We start from the raw sequence: 12,058 nt of genomic DNA on the forward strand, positions 1-12,058 counted from the left end.
TTATTGGTTTGAAGGTAAAGTGGGTTATATCAATAAGCTGATTTTTGTTAGTTATAAACATATATGTGTGCATGTAAAGCTTTAATACCTAAACAACAAGCACCGCTGGTAAATAAATTTCAATTAAACACGGAAAAGTTTTTATACGTTTTGGCTGTTCATTTACACGACAACAACGTTTTGGGGGCCTGAAAATGCAAGCTTTTGAAAACGGGTTTCAAAGTGCAAGTTTTTGAAATCGATACCATTATCGTCTCCGCGTAAACTACAAAAACGCGAATTCGTGAAAACGGTGACGTCATGCGCATACGTATTACGTGTTCAGTCTATAGGCGCATAGCTTTTCTTGTGGCATCGCCATCTACTGGCCTGGCAGCATAATACAGCGTTTTTAGTCGGTTTCATGGATCCGTGTTACAAAAAACGTTTCTGTTTTTGTTACATCGCTGTCATGTAAACACCCTCAGAAATATTTTGTATTCACTCGACTGCATGCATTGTAGCGGTGTAACATGCACAAAGCTCTTGAATGTGAAATGCTCCTAATTGCGACTTGAGAAGTGGGAAGTAAGACCTTGCACATGTAGCCTGCATAATACATGATGCTGCCATTGACACCATAACCTGTGCTGTGTGCTGCAAATGGAAAGGAAAAACGCCTCAATTTTCTCAATTCACCTCCCATTGGCGAGTGTGTAAGTGAAATGAAAGCAATCCTGTTTTTGGGATGTAGAATTTATTTTATTTTTTTGTGAGAATCAAACCCTTTTTGAGATCTGCGTAGGCGTGCAGGGTTTTATTGTGCATCGCTCCTGTACGGCTCGTCTCCTAAGTGAGCGATAGGTCCCCATTAGCGCCGATGTTGACTTCCTGACGTGACTGTGGCCCGTCTCACCCGCTGCTTCCTGTTGCCACGCACCCCCCCCCCCCCCCCCGTGTGCCGTCGCCGTGACAACTCCATACAGGAGAGTCTTTCATCACCACTGCCACAGCGATGTCGCCACGGGCAACCACACAACTCACCTGCTGTACCCGTCTCTCTGTACATCTTCATTTTTTTCACTGTACAGCTTTAGCTCGCTCCTGCTCTCCTCGCCCTCCCCTTTTTTCCTTGCCAGTAATTGCTATTGCTTTTACATTCAACTAATGTTGTATAATATTTTTTTTATTTGCAAATTAGGTTGAATATTCATTGTTTTTATTCGTAATTGTTTATTTTTGTTCTTCTGTTTTTGTAATTGGCTTTTGTTAAGTTATAATTAAGTAATTGTACATTAAAAATGCATGTTTATATTTACTGAGGAAAATGTGGTGTTTGCCATAGTGCTAGGTGGTTTCCATGGTGTTGCTACGCATTCGTTCATGTGGTTCCCATGGTGTTGCTATGCATTTGTTTATGTGGTTGCAATTGATTTGTTCATGTGGTTACTAGGGTGTTGCTATTTGTGCATGTGTTTGAGGTGGTTCCCAGGGTGTTGCTATGCATTTGTCCATGTGGTTCCCAGGGTGTTGCTATGCATTTGTTTATGTGTGGTGTTGCTATGCATTTGTTCATGTATCTGAGGTGGTTCCCAGGGTGTTGTTATATATTTGTTCATGTGTTTGAAGTGGTTAACAGGCTGTTGCTATGCATTTGTTCATGTGTTTGAGATGGTTTCCAGGGTGGCCTAGTTAATTCCATGTTGCTATATGGTTGCTAGTTTTTCTGGGTGGTTGCTAGATCTTTGCTAAGGTTTTTGGGATGGTTGATATGTAGTCGCTAGGATGATCTGTGTTGTTGCTAGAGCATCACTATGTGGTTGCTAGGGGTATTTTGGTGGTTGTCACATGGTTGCTATGGTGTTTTTAGTGTTTTATAGTACATTTCTATGCGGTTTGCTGTGGGTGTTCTAGGTGATTACTAGGGTGTTCTCGAGGTTGGTTGATTATTATATTATTGCTGTAATATTCTGGTTTCTAGATATACGCATCTCAGGCCCCTCTTTTATTGTAAGTTTGTGTGCTTTTTTTAAATAATACTTTTTAATGAATTTATTATACATGCAAAACGACATTTTTGTATACTGAGGAAAATGCCGTGTTTGCCAAAGTGCTTGGTGATTTCCAGGGTGTTTCTATGCAGTTGTTCAGGTGTTCTGACTGTGGTCTAAGTGGTTCATAGCACATTGCTCAGTGGTTGCTAGGGCATCACTAGGGCATTTTGGCTTGTTGCAATTGGTTTGTCTAAAGGGTTTTATAGTGCATTGCTATGTGGTTTTCTAGAGATTCTGTGTGGTTGCTAGGGAGTTGCTATGTGGTTGTTCATGTGTTCTGACGGGTTGCTAGGGCATCACTAGGGTGTTTTGGGTGGTTGCCATGGGGTTGCTAGTGTGTTCTGACTGGTTGCTGGGGCATAAATCCCATCACTTAGTAAATTCACAGCACACCTCGCCTCAACCAGCTATGTGATTTTGAGAAGTCATTCATGCCTGGAGCACAAATGGTGCTGGATGAGTTTTGCACTGAAGTTTAATACTTCTATTTCTCTCTTTCTGTCATTCAGTCTCCCTGCTTGTTTGCCCGGTTTAATATACCGTGTTCCTGGTCCATGGCCCGTCGGCTTTGATTTTGAGGAGGTTCTGTGATTTCCTGTTGTCGAGGGGAGAGTCACGTACAGGATGCATAATGCTGTCGTGATCTGATCAGCTTTCATTCTCACCCTTATCAGATTACAGATTTTAAAGCTGCTCCGCACAAAACATCTCAGTGTCGACTTATTAGATGTGTAAGACTGTCTTTCTCTCTTGTCGTCTTCACACGCTCGTCTTCCTCCTCACATCAGACACTAAACAAATGCAAATGTGCGTGTTTGGGCCTTTCTGTGCATCACAGCACACGCTTCGTATTCATGAAAGACACAATGAATTTGTGCCTCTGTGCTCGGGGAAAAAGGCATCTAACGAATTCAAAAACATCCATCTTTAAGCGAGAACCGTAATGAGGAGAAAATGCTATGAAGAGAGAAAAGTTTTGATGGAAATTAAGAAGCGAACAGTGCACGCAGAGATGGAGTGATGGAACAAAGCAGGGTAAAACAGATGGGATAGACCTCATCTGAACTCAGAAGAAATCTCATTGTTCAGAGGTTGCTCTGTTTAACTCGCAATTAGGTTTCTTTAAAGTGTCAACTTTGTTTCTCTTGAAATTCCTTTGGACAAATGGACAGAAAATGGACAAACCAGTATGGCTGCCTGATTAAGTAAAATCAACTGAAATCATGATTTAGCTTAGTGGGATTAAAGGAGAACTCCGGTCAATTTTAACATTGAGCTCATTTTTTTGTACATTTGGAGTGCTGTCAATACAGAGAACAACGACAAAAATCGGTGTTGCCTACACCGAGTTATTCTATTTTTAAAATTTGCACCCTGTTGACTTCAATAGGGCAAGTAGTAAGCCTGCTTTTTAGCCTCTTAACATCCTTTAAGTGTCATTACAAGTGCACAGAAAATGTGAGTGATTCCTTCCGAGTGAACACGAGTGAGTCTGACTGCAGTAGATGTTAGAGATATTAATAAAAACGAAGTTAATTCAGCCAGCGCTCAACCTTTGTTTACATCCTATTTTCGGTGGAAGGCCATAGTAATCGATTGTCGAGTTCACGCGCGTGATCATTGGTAACTAAACCTATGCGCGTGAACTCGACAATCGATTACTATGGCCTTCCACCGAAAACAGAATGTAAACAAAGGTATGAGCGCTGGCTGAATTAACTTCGTTTTTATTAATATCTCTAACATCTACTGCAGTCAGATCCACCCGTGTTCACTCGGAAGGAATCACTCACATTTTCTGTGCACTTGTAATGACACTTAAAGGATGTTAAGAGGCTAAAAAGCAGGCTTACTACTTGCCCTATTGAAGTCAACAGGGTGCAAATTTTAAAAATAGAATAACTCGGTGTAGGCAACACCGATTTTTGTCGTTGTTCTCTGTATTGACAGCACTCCAAATGTACACAAAAATGAGCTCAATGTTAAAATTGACCGGAGTTCTCCTTTAATGTATGGCAAAGGCCATAGTTAAGACATAGCTCAACTAAAAATGAAAATTCTGTCATTAATTACTCACCCTTATGTCGTTCCAAATTCATAAGACTTTCTTTCATATATGGAAAACAAATGAAGATCTTTTTGATGAAATCTGAGAGATTTCTGTTCCTCCATTGACAGCTACGCGACTACCACTTTGACGCTTCGAAAAGCTCAAGAGTATGTGTATTTTAATAATATTAACTTATAATTATTGCATTCCAGTGGCCATGTATTTAGTATCTTTAGGATCCAATTTCATTTTTAAACACAGAAAAATAATCATACAAGTATACAAATAAATGCATTCAATACAACAACTATTCGAAATTTAGTTCACTTTGACCTATTATTTGTTGGTTTAAATCGAGAAGTTACTTGGTTGCACCACCTAATGAATATCAGTTGTGCCACCTGACAACATTAATAATAACGACAGGGAATATGCTGAATACTTTTTCCCCATTTCAATTTCATATAAAACTAATTTACAAATTCAAGTGTTTTTGTCAACAGTCTTAATTGAAGTAAAAGTAGTAAATTTATCAAAAACAGAATCAATCACATGACATCTCATTCAGAACATTGGACCTGGGATAGGCTACAGTGCAATAGATTGGTTGCGTAAAATGTTTAAAACGTTAAATGCATAGCAACTGGAATGGAATGGCAACTGCATTTAAATGCGGGAGTGAGTCCTCTAAATGATCGTTCCAAGGGTGTACAAAACCCGACTCGCTCCTGAAACTGTGATTATTTACACCGTGGAAAACATAGCAAACAATATCAACTCAGGGGTGTTTTTCCCAAAAGAATCATTAGCCTACTTTGGTTGCAAGTTCCGTCATTATCAGCATAGTTCAATGAGTCGCTGTTTCCCGAAAACATAGTTCTAACGAACATTCGCAAACAGCATCGCAAAGTTGTGTGGTTTGAACGACATTCATTAGGACCCAAACAGAGTTGAAGCTAGAAGCGACCAAACACCTCCACGTTTTCCCTATTTAAATACAGTTACACGAGTAGTTACACAACCAAGTATGGTGATACAAAATAAAACGTGGCGCTTTTCTAAGCGGGTAAAAAGGATAACTATAATGTATGGCGGCATAGCACTGGGAGCACTTCGACTCGGCGCAGTAAAAAGTCACATTGGTTCTAATGACAGAAGTGAGGGGGAGAGGATTTTTCAGGAGTGACTTTTTACTGCGCCGAGTCGAAGTGCTCCCGAGTCCCAAGTGCTATTCCGCCATACATAATAGTTATCCTTTTTACCCGCTTAGAAAAGCGCCACGTTTTATTTTGTGTCACCATACTTGGTTGTGTAACTACTCGTGTAACTGTATTTAAATAGGGAAAACGTGGAGGTGTTTGGTCGCTTCTAAATTCATCTCTGTTTGGTCCCTAATGAATGAACTGGGCTAAGCTAAGTGCTATCAAAGTGTCGCCGCGCGCCAGAGCGATTGAGTGCACGCACTGAGATGTATCAACTCGTCTTAGTTAAGGGAATAACATAGTTTAATATGAAAAAACGGTGAAGTATCCCTTTAAGACGCTGCTGAGACATTACAAGTCACATCGATGTCACGTGTCTTTACGGGATTTTTACGGGTTGTGTGTGAACGCACTCTCTGATTCCGGAAAATCACTGGCAGTGTGAATGAACCAAAATCAAATCCCGGGTCACTTTATCCGTGTATTTTCCAGAATCTCTGTGTGGAAGGGGCTATTGAGATCTCTGACTTCTGAAACTCAGGAGACTTATGCAAAGTTCTCAAATCTCCTGTCTTCTGATTTCGGATCTCACATGCACCAGCAGCATCTCAGTGTAACTCAAAGCAGCGATGATACGAGCCTGACGCTGAAATGACTCATGTGAGTGGCTGCAGTCTCTCGCGCCCCATGGGCTTCTGGGAGTTGACGTCTCTGAGCTTCAGTGTCTCTGACAGCTGTGAATCCATGAGCGAGACGGCGCGCTCCTCTGGCTGTCTCTGTCCTACACCTCCACATTAACCTTTCTTTCTTCCTCTCTCTCTCTCCCGCAGATGACACGGCCTATTCAGGTGAAGCCAGCTGACAGCGAGAGTCGAGGAGGTAAAGAGATTTCATTTCTACCTCACTTTATTGCTCCACACTCATTTATTTTCTCTTTCTCTCGCACTCGCTTTCTCTTTCGGTCGTTGTGTGCCGGTGATATTAGCTTTGACTGGAAGTGTTCTCACTCTGTTGTCTGTGCTTGGTTAGATTTATTTCATTGATGGGATTTTTTGGCACTTTTAATTGACAGGCGCAGGACAGGATTTAGGAAACATTTGTGGGCTGAATTTGAACACAAATGCAGCGTTTTAACGTTTTAATTGTAATGAATGTACAAATGGAAGATCTTTGGTTGTTGCACTGTTTTTTTTTTTCAGGTTCTTACACCATGCAAGATGCTATATCAAGTTGCAAATAGTTTGATTTGCTGCACTTTGTAACAACAATTTCACAATTATAGACCAATCATATGAAGCAGGTGTTGCATTTTGAGCATATTAATGTTTATGGAAGCATCTGTAATATGTTTTACTGTTGTTTCCGGCTAGCCTACGTATCTGACGATGCAAACCTTGTGTCTCGAGACCCCTCCATTCTGGATCTTTGTGATCTATCTACAATGCAAAAAAATACATTTATCTTAAAACAAATTAAATCAGCTTGAGAAGCAAAATTGCTTGCTATTGATTTTGACATTGATATTGATACTTGTTTTCATAAAATTAAATTAATTGAACCAAACAAACGAAACGAACCGAACTACAAGTGTGAACACACCTTAAAAGTTTGTGATCTCCATTCAAACACACACACGATCTTACTCCTAAATGACCATGATTCCACTATGTCTATTAAACCTTTGAAATTACGAGCACACCGGAATATTTACCGCTGATCCAGAGAGAGATGCAATCCTGTAAGCTATATGTTTGAAACTGCTTCACAAACTGTGTTTTTAACTATATAGTATTGCTATTTGTTGCAAACATAAAACAAAAAATGAAAGTACTAGGATATTAACCCTGTTGTAGCGGTAGCGATCAGTAAATTACCTTTGAAACTAAATATTGTATCTATTACATTATTATACCAGTAGGTGGTGACCAGTGACTGTTAACATGTGAATGATGTATCATTGAATCATTCATTCAAAGAGATTTGTTCAAAAACTCTGTTCGAAACAAGCCTTCGTCAATTAAAATTTAAATGATTTTTTACATAATTCATTTCAAGTAATAATTTTAATAGACTCGTATATAACATTTTAGACATTTATAAATAGACTCATCCCCCCCCCCGTGTGTGTGTGTGTGTGTGTGTGTGTGTGTGTGTGTGTGTGTGTGTGTGTGTGTGTGTCCACAAGGGTGGCAATACCAAAAAATCGTTTTCCTTTTGTGGACATTATTTTGTCCCCATGAGGAAAATGTAAAAATGCAGAAAGTTAAGGTTAGGGGACAGAATATACATGTCTATGAAATGTCCCCATAAAACATAGAAACCAAACATTTGTGCAAATTATGTCAGGATTCTGCTTAGTACAATAAATACAAATATGTTTGCTAATAATATTCAAAATAATAAACCTTTTTTTTTTTTTTTTTTTTTTTTTTCAAAATATACTGTCTATTCTCTGAAAACAAGTCTTAATATTTTGTACAATTTTTCTTCTCAAGTAAATGCATGTTGTAGGATATTTCTTACTGGAAAACAAGATAATGCTGAATATGGAATTATATATTATTGCATTGTTTCTGAACGCATTGAGTGTGTCCGCTCCATTCTCTCTGCTGTTAGTCTGTCTGTTGAATATTATGGGTATTCATTTTGGTTAAAGTGATTGGGTTATTGAGTGCAGATGTGTGCACAGACCTCGTCCTGCTCCTGCCAAGTGCATTAGCATACGACTGTAAATAAAATAGTCATTCGATCTGCTGCTGTGACGGCGGACCCAGGGGTCCCAGTGCTCGGCCTGCTTTTCTTAAATATACAAGCTGGAGTGAGGCGGGCTTGAACGCACAATCAATATAATAGTAGAGCCTTCTCTCTCTCACACACTCTCTGTCTCTCTCTTTGTAGCTTCTCTGTGTGTTTGTCAAGAGGTCGCAGGCAAACGGACGTGTCATGTATCCGCATGTGTAAAAATGCATGACCACAAACAGAGAGGAGATGACACTTTACGTGAATTAGTGTGATGTGTTTTCAATGTGATGTGACATTTCTGAGCTCACACAGCTCAGTCTCACTGACACGATCATGGCGTTGTGCATTTGCATCTGTAGTGGTTGAATGTGGGAAGTGATGTAGGGTGGGACTTGATTTTATCCTTAGGGATGTTGAAAAGTAGGTCATGATGCTATTTATTTATTATGTATCATGATATATTTCCCCTCCCATGTGACGTTGATTACATCATTAGGGAAAAAAAAAGTCATTTCAGAGGTGGAGAAGGTTTGGATGAAACTCTAAAAAAAATCTTTACAATAATGCAAGAAATGTAAATAATTTTAGTTCACCTAAAAATAAGTAACTTGTTTACCTTATTATTTAATCTATATTACAATAGACAAAATCTAGGCAAGAATAGTGACTTTGAACACTAGGCTTTGGAGAAACTGGATCCTGATTGGCTGAGACCCATGTGATGAAATTTTATTCCTCAGGAACCAATTAGATTCCAGATGCACATGAAGGCTGTTACAGAAGGTAGACAGTATAATTATGCCTTCTAAGATACACTTTTCTTTTTCAGTATTCTTTGATGAATATAGAGTTGAAAAGAACATTTATTTGAAAAAAGAAATTTACTGTAACATTATAAATGTCTTTCCTGTCACCATTCAGTGAATATACAAAAGCACAAAACTACACGTGGACAGCCATCTTTCAGAGGAAACAGCCCATGTATTTCGTAATGTTTAGATGGACAAAAACCTGTGATGAGAGCGTTCTGTCACAAGGCCAAATTCACTCTTCTCTGTCATAAACGGTGTTTATCCCCCGCCTGCCGCCCACTCCGAAGCAGAAAATAGAGGCATGTGTCTAAAAAACTGAAATGCTTTTAACGCCCCAAACAAAAGAGCTTTCTCGGCTTATGGGTCTCCAAATCTGAGCTCTGATGCGCCGCCATTTAGAGAGATCTTTTGTGCCCTGATTTGAGGTCTCATTCTTTGGACGTCTGATGAGGAATAAGCTAAAAAAAAAAAAAAGCTTGTTTGAATGCAGCTTATGTGGAGAACATGCAGTGAGCTCTTCATTACTGGTGTACGCTAGGGCGAGCATCACTATTATGGTTTCTCATACCAGGGGTTAGTGATTTGAAATTTAAAATTTCATTTGTAGGGCTGGGTATCATTCAAAAATTTGCAATACTGATACCTTGACTTCGATACCGATTCATGAACGATACTTTTTTTGATACTAAATTAATGAAATCCGTTTTAACAAGATTACATTACATATTACCTATAAAGAAAGCTTTGGTTTTAGTTTTTCAGTTTGTTGACTTTTTTTTTAGAGACTCAAAGTCTCATTTAGGCCACTAGGGGGCGGAATATATGCCTTGTGCTCAAGTGTACTTATAAAGTTTGCCGCAAAGCACTGGCAAAAGTAGCCTAATGATTATAAATGTGTTTCAGGGGAAAAATAGCAAGGACACATTTTAATTGTTTATTAATAAACTACAGGTGAAACTCGAAAAATTTGAATATCGTGGAAAAGTTAATTTATTTCAGTAATTCAACTTAAAAGGTGAAACTAATATATTATATAGACTCATTACATATAAAGTGAGATATTTCAAGCCTTATTTGTTATAATTTACAGCTTACAGCTTATGCAAACCCTGAATTCAAAATTTTAATAAACTGTAACCCATCATCATCAAAATTATAACAAACAAAGGCTTGAAATATCTCACTTTGCATGTAATGAGTTTACATAATATATTAGTTTCACCTTTTAAGTTGAATTACTGAAATAAATGAACTTTTGCACGATATTCAAATTTTTCGAGTTTCAGCTTTAGTGTTTTCTGAGTCAGTGTTGGCTGCAAAGATGAAGTTGACGTTGCTGACATGTCATCTTCGCAGTATAGAGATCATGCGCACACGCCTATAGAGAGGCAATTATCTTGTTGCAAAAATTGCATTGCACGCTGTTGGCATTGTGTCTGGTGAAATGTAGCCACATCTTTTCCACATATTTTACATCTATGTGGGTTGGGACGCTTACACATTACAGCTACACGTGTGAGCGGGTAAAAACTATTGTTTTTAAGTAGAAAAGAAAACACAAACTTTGAATTTTATTTTTATTATAGAGTCAGACATTCAAACTTCAAAGCTGTTTAAACTTTTTTTTTTTTTACTTTGTCAATGAATATGAGCACACGGATGGATGGATGGATGGATGGATGGATGGATGGATGGATGGATGGATGGATGGATGGATATGTGACCAATATAAATCAAATTCACACTCATGAAGTGAAAGGGATCTAATCCTGATGCAAATGCTTCTAGTTATAGCTCAAATGAAAAGGGCTGGGTATCGAGTTTGATACTTTTTAGGCACCGACAGAATTGCCTCGATACCATCGAGTATCAAAAAAGCTCTTGTCGTTCGGTACAAAATTTCAATACCTACAGTAAGGGGTTAATCTCGTCAACTGTCAGTGAGCCAATAAGCATGCAGCATGATTGGCTGTGGCGAGGCATCAATGAAAAATATCAATTACATATATATATATATATATATATATATATATATATACCTAAAGGATTATTAGGAACACCATACTAATACTGTGTTTGACCCTCTTTCGCCTTCAGAACTGCCTTAATTCTACGTGGCATTGATTCAACAAGGTGCTGAAAGCATTCTTTAGAAATGTTGGCCCATATTGATAGGATAGCTTCTTGCAGTTGATGGAGATTTGTGGGATGCACATCCAGGGCACGAAGCTCCCGTTCCACCACATCCCAAAGATGCTCTATTGGGTTGAGATCTGGTGACTGTGGGGGCCATTTTAGTACAGTGAACTCATTGTCATGTTCAAGAAACCAATTTGAAATGATTCGAGCTTTGTGACATGGTGCATTATCCTGCTGGAAGTAGCCATCAGAGGATGGGTACATGGTGGTCATAAAGGGATGGACATGGTCAGAAACAATGCTCAGGTAGGCCGTGGCATTTAAACGATGCCCAATTGGCACTAAGGGGCCTAAAGTGTGCCAAGAAAACATCCCCCACACCATTACACCACCACCACCAGCCTGCACAGTGGTAACAAGGCATGATGGATCCATGTTCTCATTCTGTTTACGCCAAATTCTGACTCTACCATCTGAATGTCTCAACAGAAATCGAGACTCATCAGACCAGGCAACATTTTTCCAGTCTTCAACAGTCCAATTTTGGTGAGCTCATGCAAATTGTAGCCTCTTTTTCCTATTTGTAGTGGAGATGAGTGGTACCCGGTGGGGTCTTCTGCTGTTGTAGCCCATCCGCCTCAAGGTTGTGCGTGTTGTGGCTTCACAAATGCTTTGCTGCATACCTCGCTTGTAACGAGTGGTTATTTCAGTCAAAGTTGCTCTTCTATCAGCTTGAATCAGTCGGCCCATTCTCCTCTGACCTCTAGCATCAACAAGGCATTTTCGCCCACAGGACTGCCGCATACTGGATGTTTTTCCCTTTTCACACCATTCTTTGTAAACCCTAGAAATGGTTGTGCGTGAAAATCCCAGTAACTGAGCAGATTGTGAAATACTCAGACCGGCCCGTCTGGCACCAACAACCATGCCACACTCAAAATTGTTTAAATCACCTTTCTTTCCCATTCTGACATTCAGTTTGGAGTTCAGGAGATTGTCTTGACCAGGACCACACCCCTAAATGCATTGAAGCAACTGCCATGTGATTGGTTGATTAGATTATTGCATTAATGAGAAATT

At 39.3% G+C, this 12,058-nt stretch overlaps 1 protein-coding gene and 1 long non-coding RNA gene across 3 annotated transcripts in view; one reads left to right on the plus strand and one right to left on the minus strand.

Annotated features, from left to right (window-relative positions):
* LOC307161906 overlaps positions 1-12,058 on the minus strand; it is a 642,191-nt gene that overhangs the window by 263,607 nt on the left and 366,526 nt on the right. The gene's annotated exons all lie outside the window — the stretch shown is intronic.
* LOC307161892 (CUGBP Elav-like family member 5) overlaps positions 1-12,058 on the plus strand; it is a 171,877-nt gene that overhangs the window by 80,064 nt on the left and 79,755 nt on the right. For both annotated transcript variants that reach the window (XM_079876837.1, XM_079876838.1), the window contains exon 3: positions 6,116-6,164. In XM_079876837.1, coding sequence (XP_079732963.1) covers positions 6,116-6,164 — 49 coding nt within the window. The remainder of the gene's footprint in view (positions 1-6,115; positions 6,165-12,058) is intronic.

This window comes from Squalius cephalus (assembly GCF_949319135.1).
Source record: "Squalius cephalus genome assembly, chromosome: 7".
Taxonomy (NCBI): domain Eukaryota; kingdom Metazoa; phylum Chordata; class Actinopteri; order Cypriniformes; family Leuciscidae; genus Squalius; species Squalius cephalus.